Source organism: Heterodontus francisci, chromosome 2 (genome assembly GCF_036365525.1).
Source record: "Heterodontus francisci isolate sHetFra1 chromosome 2, sHetFra1.hap1, whole genome shotgun sequence".
Lineage (NCBI taxonomy): Eukaryota > Metazoa > Chordata > Chondrichthyes > Heterodontiformes > Heterodontidae > Heterodontus > Heterodontus francisci.
This window is the reverse complement of record NC_090372.1, coordinates 199,981,016-199,999,520: the sequence shown is the minus strand read 5'-3', so window position 1 is coordinate 199,999,520 and position 18,505 is coordinate 199,981,016. Positions and strand designations below refer to the sequence as shown.

Sequence of the window (18,505 nt, the reverse complement as noted above, 5' to 3'; positions counted from 1 at the left end):
AAGAAATGCTGAAGGAACTGTTGATGCCTACTGCAGATGAAAAGTTTGAATGCCTATTAAGAACAGACTATGCATCAAATCCATGTGAAGACTTCGAGTGGCCTCTGACTATTTCCACATTAGAATAACTCATCCATCAGGAACATAACCTAGAAAGACTTATTTATTTAATTTTAAGAAGCAGCTAATTTTAAAAAACAACACTTTTTAAAACCAGTTAACTACTGTTATGTTTCAGTGTATGTGTGTGAATGGGGGAGTTAGATTAAGATACGAAGTTATAAGGTCTTTAGACATAGGTTCATCTTAATAGTGTTTAAGATATAGTTTTAATAAATAGTTAATTTGTTGTAGTCTAAAGATACCTGGTTTGGTCTTTTTTATTCGGGGGGTTACTAGAGTGTTTAATTTGGCTGTTTTCCAGTTAGGTAGAAAACTTTAAATAATATGCTGCGACCTGTGGAGTGACGGGACTGAATTGACAGTGTGTTGCTCCCACCACAGGGGGGAAAATAAAAGGTTTATTTGTTGGAACGTGGACAAGGAAACAATAATGAAGCAACAGTGGGGCAAACAAAGCAGTGAGTGGAGCTGTTTATTGAGTTTCTGACACATGCAGATACTCTTAAGAGATGATGGAGTCATTTACAGCATAGAAGAAGGCCATTCAGCCCATCAAGTCCTTGCCGGCTCTCTGCTGAGCAATCCAATCAGTCCCACTCCCCTACTCAATCCCCATAGCTTTGCAAGTTTATTTCCTTAAAGTGCCCATCCCATTTCTTTTTGAAATCATTGATTTTTGTCGCTTCCATCACCCTCGAGTTCCAGGTCATTACCACTTGCCGTGTAATAAAGTTCTTTCTCACATTATCCCTGCATCTCTTACCCAAAACCTTCCATCTGTGTCCCCTAGTCCTTGCATCATCAGCTAATGGGAACAGTTTTTTCTTGTCTAACTTATCTAAGCCTGTGATAATCTTGTACTCCTCTGTCAAATCTCCCCTCAATCTTCTTTGCTCCAGGGAGAGCAACCCCAGCTTTTCCAACCTAACCTTGTAACTAAAATCCCCCATCCCTGGAACCATTCTGGTAAATTTGCTCTGGACACAATACTCTAATTGGGGCCTTTATAAAGGTCTCTGCTAGCTAATTATTGAAGCCATTCTGCATGATAATTTGTGGTAAGCAAACAGTATTAGGTACCAGCATTAATTCCAAAATTGAATAACTGTAAAGTGATTGGTATTCACTGTTTGCCTAAAAAAATGCTCAGAATGTCTGTCCTTTCATTTCAATTAGCCAAGGTAAGGATGTGATTTATAGGCCAATGATGTACTAATTGATGACTCAGCCTGTCATGTTCCACTCGCTGATTGCTTGATTCAAAAGTAAGAGACATCCAAAGTTAAGCGTAAATGTACTGTTGGCGTCAAGTACATAATGGCACAGGACTTGATATGTCCATAACTTGGAACCATTTCAGCTGACCACTGTTTGGATCCTGATGCAGATGCAACTATTCAGATCCGAGATTGACTCCATGGCGTCAGCATTAAACCCAGCCCAGCGCCCAACGACAACCGGGACTGGGCTTAAAATTAAAATGCACGGCACGGGACCCCAACCCCACGTGCAACTGCTGCTATTTCCACAGCGACAGGTATTTGGGAGTCTAAGTGTCCCACCATGGAGCGTCTTCCCTCCTACCCAATTGGCGATCTTCAACGTCACCACCACCACCCCGCCCTCGTGATCTTTACTCCACCCCGGAAGCTGAATGTCAATCATTGAAAGCCAACATTTGAATTCAGTTGTTTAAACATTAGGCATAATGGCAGCCTTGATTCCATTTAAGGTCTTTCACATATTAACAGTTTTTGTCACTTGAATTAAGGAATCTGACATAAAGCATAAAGTTAAAATTGCATATTTACTTTTAAGTTTTTGATATGTAGGTGACTTTGGGACGGTGTTATTTATTGTTAATCCCTAGCTTTCCTGAGTAAACCACATATTGTGGGGCTGAGGTTACATCTAGACCAGAACGGGTAGGGCTAACAAGTTACCTTCTTTGAAGGACAATAATGAGCTAGTTGGATTTTTACAACAATCCAGGAGCTTTATTATTTATTCTGTTCTTATGTTTCATGGTCATGTTTTGGAATTCAGGTCCATTATGGTGAAATTTAAACTCATGATTTCTGTGGTTTTACTACAGTACCATGACCATTAATGTATCATATCCAATAAAAAACCGTCCATAATTCACATACGTATAAAAACCTATCCTGTGCACTTTTTACTACTAGCACGCTTCTTTCTGCAAGTTCAGGAGCTGCCTCAGTAACGCTACAGGCTTTTTCATTCTTTTATGGGATGAGAACGTCGCTGGCTAGGCCAGCATTTGTTGCCAATCCCTAATTGCCCTTGAGAAGGCGGTGGTGAACTGCCTTCTTAAACCGCTGCAGTCCATCTGGTGCAGGTACACCCACAGTGCTGTCAGGAGGGAATTCCAGGATTTTGACCCAGTGACAGTGAAGGTGACAGTCATCCTATGGAATCTCACCAAAGTGGCCATCAGAACAATAATATCAGTACCATTCCTCACGTACACAAGAAACATCTCATAGTGCTTCACTTCACAAAGTAGTGGGGATAATCTAACAAACAGGAAGGGAAAGGGAAAAGAAGCTTTGGGGTGGAGGGTAAAATCATGGTCAGTGAAGAAGATGAGGGTTTTAATGGCAAGGTGGAAGTGTTGAGTGATAGAGTTCCAGAGGGTGGGAACTTCGTGGCTGAAGGAGTGGCCACTGATTGAGTGGAGATTCCATTGACAGAGTTTGAAGAGGCTGGCTGACTGTAGGAATATCAGAGCTGAACCTAAGCCTGAGCACTTGCTGCAGGGATCAGATAGAGTAGAAACCCTGCCACTGATTTTTTTTGTCCCTCTTTAACTCAGGGTGCCAAGGTCTGTTGTAGCATCCCTTGTTGAGATATCAACATTGACCATTCAAATCTGTGACCTTCCTGATCTGTATGGCTTAGCTATTGTTTGGAGACATTCACTGAGATCTCGGAGGGAGTTGATTGCTTTGGGGGGGTGGGCACAGAGGGATAAAAAGACTGTTCCACTTTCAAAAGACATTTTATACAGTGCCATACAACAGACTTGTGAGCAAACTTATAGCTCATGGAATAACAGGGACGTGAGCAACTGGCTGAGTGACAGGAAACAAAGAGTAGTGGTTAATGGATGTTTTTCGGGTTAGAAGAAGGTTTGTAGTGGATTTCCCCAGGGGTCAGTGTTGGGAATCTTGCTTTTCCTGATATATATTGATGACCTAGACCTTGGTGTAAAGGTCAAAATTTCAAAGTTTTCAGATGATACGAAACTTGGAACCATTGTGAACTCAGAGGAGGATAGTGTAAAATGGGCAGACAGGTGGCAGATGAAATTCAATGCAGAGAAATGTGAAGTGATTCATTTTGGTAGGAATAACATGGAGAGACAATATAAAATAAAGGGTACAATTGTAAAGGGGGGTGCAGGAGCAGAGGGACCTGGGTGTATATGTGCATAAGTCATTGAAGGTGGCAGGACAGGTTAAAAGTGCAGTTAATAAATCATAGAGTATCCTGGGCTGCATTAATCGGGGCATAGAGTACAAGAGCAAGGAAGTTATGTTGAAATTGTATAAGACACTAGTTTGGCCTCATTTGGAGTATTGCGTCCAGTTCTGGGTGGCGCACTTTAGGAAAGACGTGAGGGCATTGGAAAGAGTACAGAAAAGATTCACGAGAATGGTTCCAGGGATGAAGAACCTCAATTATGAAGATAGATTGGAGAAGTTAGGTCTTTTTTCCTTGGAGAAGAGAAGGCTGAGAGGTGATTTGTTAGAGGTATTCAAAATCGTGAGGGGTCTGGACAGAGTGAATAGGGAAAAAGTGTTCCCACTCATGAAAGGATCGAGAATGAGAGAGCACAGGTTTAAAGTATTTGGTAAGAGAAGCAAAAGTGACATGAGGAAAACTTTTTAATGCAGCGAATGGTTAAGGTCTAGAATGCACTGCCTGAGAGTGTAGTGAAGGCAGATTCAACTGAAGCATTCAAAAGGGAATTAGACTGTTTTATGAAAAGGAAGAATGTGCAGAGTTATGGAGAGAGGGCGGGGGAATGGAACTGAGTGAATTGCTCTTTCAGAGAGCCGGTGCGGACATGATTTTAAGGGGAACAGAAAGGATAGATTGGGAGAAACTATTTCTGCTCATTGGGGAGTCTGGGATCAGGGAGCATAGTCCACAAATTAGAGCCAAACCTTTCAGGAGTGAAATTAGGAAACATGCCTTTTTACAAAGGATGATAGAAGTTTGGAAATCTCTTTTTCAAATGACAATTAATGCTAGATCAATTGTAAATTTTAAACTGAGATTGATAGATTTTTGTTATTAAGGGTAGTCATAGAATTATACAGCACAGAAACAGGCCCTTCGGCCCATCGTGTCAGTGCCGGCCATCAAGCACCTAACTATTCTAGTCCCATTTTCTAGCAGTTGGCCCGTAGCCTTGTATGCTATGGTGTTTCAAGTGCTCATCTAAATACTTCTTAAATGTTGTGAGGGTTCCTGCCTCTACCACCACTTCAGGCAGTATATTCCAGATTCCAACCACCCTCTAGGTGAAAATATTTTTCCTCAAATCCGCTCTAAACCTCCTGCCCCTTACCTTAAATCTATGCTCCCTGGTTATTGACCCCTCCGCTAAGAGAATAAGTCTCTTCCTATCTAACCTAGCAATGCCCCTCATAATTTTGTATACTTTACTCATGTCCCCCCTCATCCTTCTCTGTTCTAAGGAAAACAACCCTAGTCTCTCTTCATAGCTGGAATGCTCCAGCCCAGGTAATATCCTGGTGAATCTCCTCTGCACCCTCTCCAGGGCAATCACATCCTTCCTATAGTGTGGTGCCCAGAAATGTACACAGTATTCCAGCTGTGGCCTAACCAGCTGGAATACAGCTCCATCATAAGCGCCCTGCTCTTATATTCTGTGCCTTGGCTAATAAAGGTAAATATCCTATATGCCTTACTAACCACCTTATCTACCTGTGCTGCTGCCTTCAGCGATCTATGGACAAGTACACCAAGGTCCCTCTGACCCTCTGTACTTTCTAGGGTCCTACCATCCATTGTATATTCCCTTGCCTTGTTAGTCCTCCCAAAATGCATCACCTCACGCTTCTCAGGATTAAATTCCATTTGCCACAGCTCTGTCCATCTAACCAACCCATCTATATCATCCTGTAATCTAAGGCTTTCCTCCTCACTATTTACGACACCACCAATTTTCGTATCATCTGCGAACTGACTGATCATACCTCTTATTAGATTAGATTAGAGATACAGCACTGAAACAGGCCCTTCGGCCCACCGAGTCTGTGCCGAACATCAACCACCCATTTATACTAATCCTACACTAATCCCATGTTCCTACCAAACATCCCCACCTATCCCTATATTTCCCTACCACCTACCTATACTAGTGACAATTTATAATGGCCAATTTACCTATCAACCTGCAAGTCTTTTGGCTTGTGGGAGGAAACCGGAGCACCCGGAGAAAACCCACGCAGACACAGGGAGAACTTGCAAACTCCACACAGGCAGTACCCAGAATTGAACCCGGGTCCCTGGAGCTGTGAGGCTGCGGTGCTAACCACTGCGCCACTGTGCCGCCCTTATATTCATCTCTAAATCATTAATGTACACTACAAACAGCAAGAGTCCCAGCACCGATCCCTGTGGTACACCACTGGTCACAGGTATCCACAGCTTTTGTCACAACCGCTCAAGACAAAGCCCCCAATCAAAATATATGATTCTGATTGCGGTGGGAGCAACGCACTGTCAATTCAGTCCCGCCGCCCCACACACCGCATAACATATATCTTTAAGCTTTCCAAATCAAAGAAAGCAGCAGCTGAATTGAACAATCTAGTAACCCCCGAATGAGGTGAACCAAACCAGGTATCTTTAGATATCAAAAATGAACTGTTTATTAGAAAAAAAGCTAAAAATCTTAAACACTACTAAGGTAAACCAATATCTAAAGAAACTTATTTAAAGAATCTAACTACTGATGGTAGTTTGGTGTTTAATTAGCTGCCCGGAAAAATAGAGATAACAATAAAGTCTTTGCTGATTTACATTCCTTTTGAAATGGAATCTTCCAATGTTGAACAGTCAAAGGTTGCTTGAAGTCTTCCAAGGCCTGATGAATTCCGCAATAGGAGTTCAGCAATTACAGTTCAGTAGTTGAAGCATCAAACTCTTCTTCTTTCCATTGATGAAACCAGTAGATGCCAAAGTCTTGCGGGTTGATAGGTAAATTGGCCATTGTAAAAAAAAATTGCCCCTAGTGTAGGTAGGTGGTAGGAGAATTGAGGGAAGGTAGGGATGTGAGAGGGAAAATGGGATTAGTGTAGGATTAGTATAAATGGGTGGTTGATGGTCGGCATGGACTCGGTGGGCTGAAGGGCCTGTTTCGGTGCTGTATCTCTAAAAAAAGATCAATAATTGGTTATTTTCTTTTAAGAAATTAAACAGGCTTGAAACTTCTTTAAAATTTTGAGCGAGTATAATAAATAGGGTTTAAAAAGACTGAGAGAGCTCTCCTATTTCCTTCAGTACATGCTGGGAGAACAGGCTGTGTCTGAACTGTCTCTGAACAAACAGTTTTCAAAGTTAAACGCCAACATTGTATGTCCTGTTCTCTCTCTCTGTATGGCTGTATCCAGGGCAACCAAGATGCACTTTCCAGTAACTTCTGAAGCTGGCTTGTTCTCCCTCTCTGAATGGTTGTATCCAGGGCAACCAAGATGCACTTTCCGGTAACGTCTGAAGTTGGCTGCCTTAAAGAAGTACAGATCTCTTACAGCCTTAAAGGCACACCTAAATACCTAACCCCATTCTTCTGACACTTGTGTTTCAAAGGAATTTGAAGCATTAGGGAATGTAGAACATCTGATCTATATGGGATGTACTACAGAGACCTCAAGGGCATGCATGAGGAACCTGTGTTCGTCCAGCGAGCAGTCACCATAAAAGCATGATTTCAGAATCACGGCAGGGCTCAGTTGGTATCACTCTTGCCTGTGAGTCGAAAGGATGTGAGTTCAAATCCCTCTCTGCAGACTTGAAAACATAATCCAGGCTGACTCTTCCCAGTGCCGTACTGAAGCAGTGCTGCACTTTTGAAGGTGCTATCTTTTAGCTGAGACTTTCCTCTCAAATGGATTTAAAAAGCTAAGGAACAAAAAAAGGGCAATCACACTGCTGGGAGTGCACGATAGACGCCCAAACAGTCAGAGGGAGATAGAAGAGCAGATATGTAGGCAAATCTCCGAGAAGTGCAAGAACAATAGGGAAGTAATAGTAGGGGATTTTAACTACCCCAATATTAACTGGGATAGTGTTAGTGTGAAAGGAATTGAGGGAGCAGAATTCTTGAGGTGCATTCAGGAGAACTGTTTTGCCCAGTATGTAGCAAGTCCAACTAGAGAGGACGCAGTTTTAGACTTAGTTTTAGGAAATGAAGATGAGCAGGTGGAAGGAGTGACAGTAGGAGAGCATTTTGGTGGTAGTGATCATAATTCAGTCAGTTTTAACATAATTATGGAAAAGGACAGAGATAGAACAGCAGTTAGAGTTCTCAATTGGGGCAAGGCCAATTTTACTAAACCGCAGAGAGATTTCGCGAAAGTGGACTGGAAACAGCTATTTGAAGGTAAATCAGTGTCAGAACAGTGGGAGGCATTCAAAGGGGAGATTCAAGGGGTTCAGAGTAAACACGTTCCCACAAAGAAAAAGGGTGAGACGGCCAAATCTGGAGCTCCATGGATGTCAAGGAGCCTATAGGGTAAGATAAGGCAGAAAAGGAAAGTTTATTCCCACACCGAAACCTCAATACTACAGAAAGCCGAGAGGAGTATAGAAAGTGGAGGGGTGAAATCAAAAAGGAAATTAGGAAAGCAAAGAAAGGGCATGAAAGAATATTGGCAAGCAAAATCAAGGTTAACCCAAAGATGTTTTTTCAATACATTAAGAGTCAGAGGATAACTAAGGAGAGAATAGGGCCCAAAAAAGACCAAACAGGGAACTTATTTGTAGGGGCTAAAAATGTTGGTATGATTCTTAATGAATGCTTTGTGTCTGTCTTCATAAAAGAGAGGGACGATGCAGATATTATAGTTAAGGAGGAGGAGTGTGAAGTATTGGATGTAATAAACATAGGGAGAGAGGAAGTATTAATGGGATTAGCATTCTTGAAAGTTGATAAATCACCAGGTCCAGATGAAATGTACCCTAGGCTGTTTAAAGAAGCAAGAGAGGAAATAGCAGAAGGTCAGACCATCATTTTCCAGTCCTCACTGGAAACAGGTGTGGTGCTGGAGGATTGGAGAACTGCTAATGTTGTGCTTATGTTCAAAAAGAGAGTGAACGACAGACCAAATAATTACAGGCCAGTCAGTCTAACCTCAGTAGAGGGCAAATTATTGGAATCTATTCTGAGAGACAGGATTTATTTATTTAGAGATTCAGCACTGAAACAGGCCCTTTGGCCCACTGAGTCAGTGCTGACCAACAACCACCCATTTATACTAATCCTACATTAACCCCATATTCGCTACCACATCCCCACCGTTCTCCTACCACCTACCTACACGAGGGGCAATTTACAATGGCCAATTTACCTATTAACCTGCAAGTCTTTGGCTGTGGGAGGAAACCAGAGCACCCAGTAGAAGCCCACACAGACACAGGGAGAACTTGCAAACTCCGCACAGGCAGTACCCAGAACTGAACCCGGGTCAATGGAGCTGTGAGGCTGCAGTGCTCACCACTGTGCCGCCCAGTCACTTAGAAAAGTACAGGTTAATCAAGGATAGTCAGCATGGATTTGTTAAGGGAAGATCTTGTTTGACCAACTTGATTGAATTTTTTGAAGAAGTAACAAGGAAGACAGATGAGGGTAGTGCAGTTGATGTGGTTTACATGGATTTTAGCAAGGCTTTTGACAAGGTCCCACGTGGCAGACTGGTTAAAAAAATAAAATCCCATGGGATCCAGGGAAATGCAGCAAGGTGGATACAAAATTGGCTTAGTGGCAGGAAACAAAGCATAATTGTTGATGAGTGTTTTAGCGACTGGAGGGCTGTTTTCAATGGTGTTCCACAGGGCTCACTCAGTAATAGACCCCCTGCTTTTTGTGGTATATATTAATGATTTGGACGTAAATGTAGGGAACATGATCAAGAATTTTGCAGATGACACAAAGATTGGCCGTGTGGTAGATAGCAAGGAGGATAGCTGTAGGCCGCAGAAAGATGTTGATGGTCTGGCGAGATGGGCAGAAAAGTGGCAAATGTAATTCAACCTGGAGAAGTATGAGGTAATGAACTCGGGGAGGTCAAACAAGGCAAAGGAAAACGTGATAAATGGGAAAATACTGAGAAGTGTAGAGGAAGTGAGGGACCTTGGAGTGAATGTCCGCAGATCCCTAAAGTTAGCAGGACATGTCGATAAAGTGGTTAAGAAGGCATAGGGAATCCTTTCCTTTATTAGCCAAGGTATAGAATATAAGAGCAGGGAGGTTATGCTGGAACTGTAAAACTCATTGGTTAGGCCACAACTTGAGTACTGTGTGCAGTTCTGGTCACCTCATTACAGAAAGGATGTAATTGCATTAGAGAGGGTATAGAGGAGATTTATGAGGATGTTGCCAGGATTGAAAAACTGCAGCAATGAGAAAAGATTGGATAGTCTGGGGTTGTTCTTCTTGGAACAGAGAAGGCTGAGGGGAGATTTGATTGAGATGTACAAAATTGTGAGGGGCCTGGAGGTGAAGGGTCTATTCGCCTTAGCAGAGACGTCAGTGACAAGGGGGCATATTAAAAGTTAGAGGGGAGATGAGGAAAAACATTTTCACCCAGAGGGTTGGTGGGAGTCTGGAACTCACTGCCTGAAAGAGTAGTTGAGGCAGAGACCCTCAACTCATTCAAAAGGAGTCTGGATATGGACTTCAAGTGCCGTAATCTGCAGGGCTACAGACCAAATGCTGGAAAGTTGGATTAGAATAGATGGATCTTTTTCGGCCGGCACAGTCACGATGGGCCAAGTTGCCTCTTACTGTGCCTTAAAATTTCTATGATTCTATGATCTTAGAGCAGTATTTCAAAGAAAAGAATGGGAGCTCTTCCAGGTGTCCTGGCCAATATTTATCCCTCAACCAACACTTAAGAACAGAATATTCAAACATTTATCTCATTGCTGTTGGTGGGATTTTGCTGTGTACAAATCGGCTGTCACATTTCTGACATTACTTAACTTCAAAAGTATTTCATTGGCTGTAAAGTGCTTTGGGACATCTTGAAGCCATGAAAGGCACTATATAAATGAATTTCTTAGATTAAGCTTCAGAAATCTACAGTGATTCTTTGTTAACTTTAGTTCTGGATATGTAGATAGCATTTCATAAGATTTAACACTTCAGGCTTTTAAATAAGAAAAAGACACTGAAAAATAATAGTAAGTTAGCTGGCTGGGTTGAGAATTGACTGGAACAGCAAAGAGGCTTTTGTTAGGGAGTTCCACATAGGATTATTCCACATTTCTTAAATAAAATGCAAGAGAGAATTTTTGGTAATATTATAACATTGGCTGATGATATCGAGCCAAGTGGCCATCTTAAAAGATATTGACAACATTAAGAACACATGAGAAAGAATAAAATGAAATAAAGCCATTAAGGCCAAGCCTATTGCAGACTGTAAACAATCTAGTCCATCATGGACTCTACGCAATTTATTTAATCTCCTGAGGAAAGATGCAGCAATGTTTTTCCCTACAATCTCTATCGAGCATTCCATCCTAAATTATTCAACTGTACTTGGCTGTCATCCACAGATTACATTTCCATGATCCCAGCAACACGTAAATCATTATATTGAAACATCTCTGCATGTACTTATCATCATGACCTTCAATCCCACACCTAACCAGATATTTACAAATAAGGTCATAAGAACATTGCAAACAGGAACAGACCCAGAAACCCAACAAGCATGTCTCTCCAGCCATCCTTCATCGTGTTAATGATCTCAACCCCTCCCTGTCTCGGTAATCTCCTCCAGCCCTACAACTCTCCAAGATCTCTATGCTCCTCCAATTCTCTTTCACGTCCCTGATTTTAATCACTCCATTGTGCCTTCAACTACCTAGACCCCAAGCATTAGAATTTCCTCCCTAAACTTCACCGCATCTCTACCTCCCTCTTCTTTAAGACACTCCTAAAAAGCTTTCGGTCACCTATCTGAATAGCTTGTTGTGAAATTTTGTTTGATAATGCTCCTGTGAAGCATCCTGGGATGATTTACTACATTAAAGCTGTTGTGTAAGTGCAAGTGTTGTTGTTAGCTGCTGTTGTTGGAGGTTTGTTCTACACATTTACTACTCTTATCAGGATGCACATCCTTCTAAACTTTCATTTCAGCTGAGTCTTACTACCGCAGCACTTGGCTCATTGATTTTTTTGCTCTTTGTTGAATGATTTGCTTATGTCAACATTGCCTTTATCTCTCAATATATTCGATTGAGTTTTATTGCATTCAATGCAGTCTCAACTATCAGCCATGGTTCGGTAGTCGCACTCTCGTCTCAGAGTCAAAAAGTGCAGGCTTAAGTCCCACTCCAGACACTTGAGCATAAAATCTAGGCTACCATCCCAGTACAGTACAGGTGGAGGTGTTGTCTTTTTGAGGAAATATTAAACTGAAGTTCTGTCTGGCTTCTCAGATGGATGACATATGCTGCCAAGTACAACCTCCATTACATATATACAGAAGGTGAACTGAAATAGCATGTTACTGAAATGAACCACAGCTTAAGACCAATAATTGAGTTATTTAGGTAAAATACATGGATCAACAACATGCATTTTTCACAGTGAGAGCAAACTAATTCCCTATGTTAAAGACACAAGTTACTGTCTCTCGAAGAATGGACCTTGCTTCCCCAGTTTAACCTATTGAAGCTAATCTGATCGAGACTTTTAAAATACAGGTGGTTTTTTCGTGCTGAAAAATCAGAGCCTGCTTTTTGAAGGCCTTAATTCATTGCCTAGAGACATAACTCAGTGCCATTTGCAAACTTGATAGTCTTAACTACTGTGAACAGTATAGGATCCAGACAGACTCCCACCGGAAAAAGTTTGTTTCCATTTATCATGATCTCCTGCATCTGTTGTCAAACCAGTTATTTTACTGTTACTTCAGTTCAAAATAATCTGGACAGATTGAATGGTCCAAAGAATGTCAGATGAAATTCAAAGCAGATCTGTGTGCACAAACGTGGGGAAGAGTTCATTCTAAGTGGTGAAAATGAGAGTTGTTTGGGTTTAATCTTTGACCATTGGCTGAAAGTTATGCCAGTGTGAAGCTGCTGTAAGCTTCTAATCTCATTTGGAATTTAAAAAACCTTTGCATAGATTTTCAGGCCTCTTGCCAAGTGGAAACAAGGCGGTAACACCGTGAAAATGTTGGACTGCCCCATTCCTACTGTTCCTTTGGCTGTCACAATTCTCCTCCCAGGGGTGAGCACTGGGTGACTGAACTTACTCAGCTGGAGGTCCAGCTGGAGAATAGCCCATGGCTAAGTCTGTGCTGAGAAGAGTTGGGCTTATCAAGTTGTTCAAAATCATTAAGGGTTTGGTTAGAGTAAATATGCGCAACTGTTTCCAGTGGCAGAAGAGTCAGCAACCAGAGGACATAGATTTAAGGTTGGCAAAAGAACCAGAGGCAATATAAGAAAGATATTTTTTATGCAGCTAGATGTTATGCACTACCTGAAGGGGTAAAGACACAGATTCGGTAGTAACTTTCAAAAGTGGATTGGGTAATTACTTGAAGGGGGAAAATTTACTGGGCTGTGGGGCAAGAACAGGGGATTGGAACGAATTCAAAGAGCCAACAGAGGTGACAAATGGCCTCCTTCTAGGCTGTATTTTTTATTCATTCATGGGATGTGGGTGTTGCTGACTAGGCCAGCATTTATTGCCCATCCTTAATTGCCTTTGAGAACCGCTGAACCGCTGCAGTCCATGTGGGGTAGGTACACCCACTATGCTATTGGAAGGGAGTTCCAGGATTTTGACCCAGTGACAGTGAAGGAATGGCAATATAGTTCCAAGTCAGGATGGTGTGTGGCTTGGAGGGGAACTTGCAGGTGGTGGTGTTGCCATGCATCTGCTGCCCTTGTCCTTCTAGGTGGTAGAGGTCGTGGTTTGGAAGGTAAATTATACAATTATTGTGGGGCTAGGAGGAGCTGAAGTTCTTCACTGAGCTCCACAGGAGCAACCTGGGCCCTTACAGCACCAACTCCATCATTGTCCACCAACCCCACAAACCTAGCTACCTTCAGTCTTGCCGGCCAGCTGGCCTGGAGCTGGAGGGCTGCCCCGGGGCAGTCGATTTCCACACGTGGTCCCTCCTAGAATGTTGAGGCCTGCCCCTCAAAATCGCTCAAGCCGATCATCAGCACTACCAAGCTATTGGTGGTCCAGCCCGACAATTCCACTGGTCAGCTGCCTGATGATTAAAATCTTTGAGTCCCCCACACCCCACCCCAGTCCCCCAGAGTTGCACTTGATTACAAGTCAAAATGGGTAATAGCTCTACACAGAAAATTTCAAGCAATAAGTGATAATATTACTGCCACCCCTTACAACAACAACCACTTGCATTTATATAGCACTTTTAACAAGATAAAATGTCCCAAGATGCTTCCTAGGAGCATTAAAAAACAAAATTTGAACCACATCACATAAGGAGATATAAGGACTGGTGACCAAAAGCTAAATCAAAGAGGTTCTTTTTAATAAGCCCCTTAAAGATGGAGACAGAGGTTTAGGGAAGGAATTCTAGAGCTTAGGGCCCAGGCAGCTGGAGGCACGGCTGCTAATGGTGAAGTAGTTAAAATCGAGGATGCACAAGAGGTCAGAATTGAAGGGGCACAGAGTTCTGGAAAAGCTGCAGCGCTGGTGGAGATTACAGAGATAGGGAGGGGCTTTGAAAACAAGAGAGTCAATGTTGAGCAGTGAGAACTGGGGTGATGGGTGAATGGGAATTGGTGCGAGTTAGGATATGGGCAGGAGACTTTTGGATGAGCTCAAGTTTATGTTGGGTGGAAGATGGGAGCTGTCCAGGAGAGTACCAGAATCGTGAAAGTTGTCCACAGGCAAACCCTTAATCACAGACCAGGCAAAAGGGGCAATTCCCATCTGTGTTTCGATGACTTGAAGCCTAGAGTATGCATCTCCTGTGGACTCCTGGTTACCTCCTGTCAATGATGTAATGATTTGTCATATCATACCTCTCACTATCGAAGTGTTCCCACATGAACAATCCATTTCAGTTCGACACGAACCCTGCCCTCCCCCTTTAGCGACAGGTGTAAAATCTGAGATACCTGTAGTTGTAGTTTACCCTCATTTTAGTCCTGTGGCCCTAATTCACCATTTTATTCCTTGTTGACCAGATTTTCATTTTTGAGAACAACATCTTCTATCAGCTGAACGTTAATAGCCGAGCTATACGTCTGGTAGCGACTGGGAAGGAGGGGGTCATTTTCAATGGCCTGAGCGACTGGCTGTATGAAGGTAAGGCACACATGACCATTTAATGCCCTGCAGATATTTTGTGATTGGTATTCCATCTGTGTACCAGTAAGTTAAAATCTCCTGAAGAATTGACTGGGTGCAATGTTTATGTTGGAGCTGCTGAACTGTGATAATTCGCATTGCAACATTTTAGATCAAACTGAATGGCTGAGATGCCTCGTTTCTGCTTTGTGCATTCAAAGTAGAAGTCTGTGGACATTGTATTCAATGTAACCTGAAAGTCTTTATTGATCTGTTACCTCTCAATTCCCCATTCCCTCACTTTGAAATAATAGACAAGACACTGTAATAAATTCAGACCTGGATTTTATTGTCCGCTTGGTGAAGCTGTCGGACTTTATAAATAGCTACAAATCAAGCTCACTGAAAGTGGCATCTGCATGGCCAGCTCCATCCTTGCTGTCAGCTGTGGCTCAATTGTTAACACTCTTGAATCTGAATTTGAAGATTGTGGATTCAAGTCCCACTTGAGTATGTAATCTAGACTGTCACTTCAAAGCAATATTGAAAGAGTGCTATGCTATTGGAAGAGCTGTCTTTTAGAATAGCTGTTAAACCATATGAATGTAAAAGATCCCATGACACAATTTGAAGAAGAGCTCAGGAGTTCTGCCTGGTGTCTGGCCAATATTTATCCCTCAATCATCATCACTAGGTTTAAGGATAAATATTGGCTGAGTTGTAGTGTTGAAGTGCCATGATTCCTCAAAAACTCATATCTTTTGTGCGGCTTTTCTTTTTCAGGCTATATTTGGCATTGTTGCTTAACACCATAGGATAAAATTGCACATTTGGCATTTAAGACATATATTGTTGGGTCCAGCCAGGCTTGTGACAAAATATGAGCTCCCATTTCCGCAGGCTGAGGTCATGCCAGAGTAAACAGAATTGCCAGATGAAGACAGGACGAGCTTTTATCAGATTTTATTCGGGTTGATTCCCATTGTAATAAGGAAAAATCTTAATGTGGGTGCCCCTGTGCTTTCTGGATGACATGCTCCTTATCAGGTGTGGGATAAACTGTAAGTACAGTACTAACAAGTTAGCTTCGGTAAGTAGGTGGTGTACATGCATCGAGATCAACAGGTATTTTATTCACAAGGTGGCAATAGAAAACTAGCTATGTCGCACTGGTGAACTGGAGCATGCCAGTGAAAAAAGAAAGAAAGAACTTGGTATTCCAGCCATGCCATTCAGGGAGTCAAAATCCTGCCAAGTAAACAGGGAGAGTAGTGATCATATTAAACTGTTGACCTGCAGTAATGTAAACTGAAACCCTTCAGATCAAACTGAATGTTATAACTCTGCATTGTTCGTTCAAGCAAAAGGCTGTTTGACATGGAGTTTAATGCCACCTGCAAGGCTATGTCAATCTTGCTTCTGACTGAAGAAAAAACAAATATAATTTATAAAATGTATCTCATTTTGTTGGAATTGTCCACTTCCTATTGATTAGAGTATCTGAATCCACTACTATGGGACGACAAAAAAAACCCTTAACTTTGGGTTTACTAAAGTCTTCTTCAAAGCTATCCTGTCCATCTTTTTCGGTAAGAATAAAATGTATTCTTTTATTACTTACAAAAAGCGCAACATTATGAATATGAACAGAAGAGCACTTTATTCCCTATGCTGATTTTGTTCGCTGAAGCATCTTTGGTAACAAAAGCAATACAAGATAGACTTTGGAGTGTAACTGCTAAAATGGGCAGGATTTTCAAAGCCTGCTGAATGCATGTATGGAGGTGAGCGTGATTTGAAGATCGCCTACTCAGAGGTCGGCACTGAGGCTTGTCGCGAAGGAACGGTTCGGGCACAAGCCTCCAATTAAGTGTCTGTTGAGTTCATTAAAGAGATCATTAACAGGCTTGTCTGTATCTGTTCAGAATTATTGAACGCTGGAAACGGATGGGGAAGAAACCATGGGGGGATACGACAGGATTGTGAAGACGTGAACAGTGTGAAGGGCCCTGAGGGCTATGGGAAGGGCTGATTAAAATAAAGCATAGGCAGCAAATAAAGCTCAGCTGCTTCAGATGTGCCTCAGTGTGGCTATTGCTGCAGCTGGAAGAGTTACATTTTTCATTGGTAAGTGGCAGGAAACTGGAGTGGAACATGAGGCCACTGGCATCACAGGGGCAGGTGCGGTTGGCAGAAGCCCAGCTGAGGGAGTGCTACTCTGACTTGCACAGAGCAGCCAGGATGCAACCTCCTGGACAGTTGGAGGCCAGAAAAGCATGGTGGGGGGCTGCAAGGGGATGAAAGCGCTACCCAAGACATTAGGTACACAACCCAAGAGTCAGCTACCATCAAATAACAGAATGCCAGTGTTGTAGGAGGCTGTGCCTAGCCAGGCAGATGGTCTCAGTCCTGTGTGCTCTGATCCACAATGACCTGAGTCCTCAAGGCCCCATGGCAGACCCCAACCTGCAGCCGTCAAGTTCTCCGTCGCCCTGAACGTTTATGCAATCGGTTCGTTCCAGGGATCAACTGCGGACCTAGGTGGCATCTCACAGGCAGCATCTCATTAGGTCATCAGGCAGGTGCTCACGAATGCCCTTTTCAGGAGCACAGAGACTACATATACTTTGACACAGATGGGCCTAAGCTGGCACAGAGAGCATTGGGTTCAGACTCCATTACTGGATTCCCCCAAGTGGCCATCAAGGAACCCAGTGACTGGCCAGTGAGATCCATCAACAGGAAGGGATTCCACTTCCTCAACATCCAACTGGTCTGCGACCACAACAAGTGCTTCCTCTATGTGTGTGCTCGCTTTCCTGGCAGCTGCCATGACTCCTTCATCCTCCACCAGTCCATTCTGCCTCAATACTTCACTCTATACCCCAAAGTGTATGGCTGGCTCCAAGGGGACAAGGGAAATCTCTTGAAGAGATGGTTACTGACCACTCTACGGAAGCCCCAGACAAAGGCACAGAGGTGAAAGAACCAATGCCACCTGCTCAGCAAGCCGACCATTGAGCAGGCCATCGGGTTTCTGAAGATGTAATTCTGATCACAGAATCACAGAATAATACAGTGCAGAAGAGGCCCTTCGGTCCATCGAGTCTGCACAGATGCATTAAAGACACCTGACCTGTCTACCTAATCCCATTTGCCAGCACTTGGCCCATAGCCTTGAATGTTATGACGTGCCAAGTGCTCATCCAGGTACTTTTTAAAGGATGTGAGGCAACCAGCCTCTACCACCCTCCCAGGCAGGGCATTCCAGACCGTCACCACCCTCTGGGTAAAACATTTCTTCCTCAAATCCCCCTTAAAGCTTCTGCTCCTCACCTTAAACATGTGTCCCCTTGTAACTGACCCTTCAACTAAGGGGAACAGCTGCTCCCTATCCACTCTGTCCATGCCCCTCATAATCTTGTACCCCTCGATCAGGTCACCCCTCAGTCTTCTCTGCTCCAGCAAAAACAACCCAAGCCTATCCAACCTCTCTTCATAGCTTAAATGTTCCATCCCAGGCAACATCCTGGTGAATCACCTCTGCACCCCCTCCAGTGCTATCTCATCCTTCCGATAATGTGGCGACCAGAATTGCACACAGTACTCCAGCTGTAGCCTTACCAAAGTTCTGTACAACTCCAACATGACCTCCCTGCTTTTGTAATCAATGCCTCGATTGATAAAGGCAAGTGTCCCATATGCCTTTTTCACCACCCTATTAACCTGCCCTTCTGCCTTCAGAGATCATTGGACAAACACGCCAAGGTCCCTTTGTTCCTCGGAACTTCCCAGTGTCAGGCCATTCATTGA

At 43.0% G+C, this 18,505-nt stretch overlaps 1 protein-coding gene across 2 annotated transcripts in view; it reads left to right on the top strand.

The window, feature by feature from the left end:
- The window catches only part of dpp6a (dipeptidyl-peptidase 6a), a 1,544,902-nt gene that overhangs the window by 1,267,354 nt on the left and 259,043 nt on the right, over positions 1–18,505 (top strand). For both annotated transcript variants that reach the window (XM_068015021.1, XM_068015020.1), the window contains exon 8: positions 14,590–14,710. In XM_068015021.1, coding sequence (XP_067871122.1) covers positions 14,590–14,710 — 121 coding nt within the window. The remainder of the gene's footprint in view (positions 1–14,589; positions 14,711–18,505) is intronic.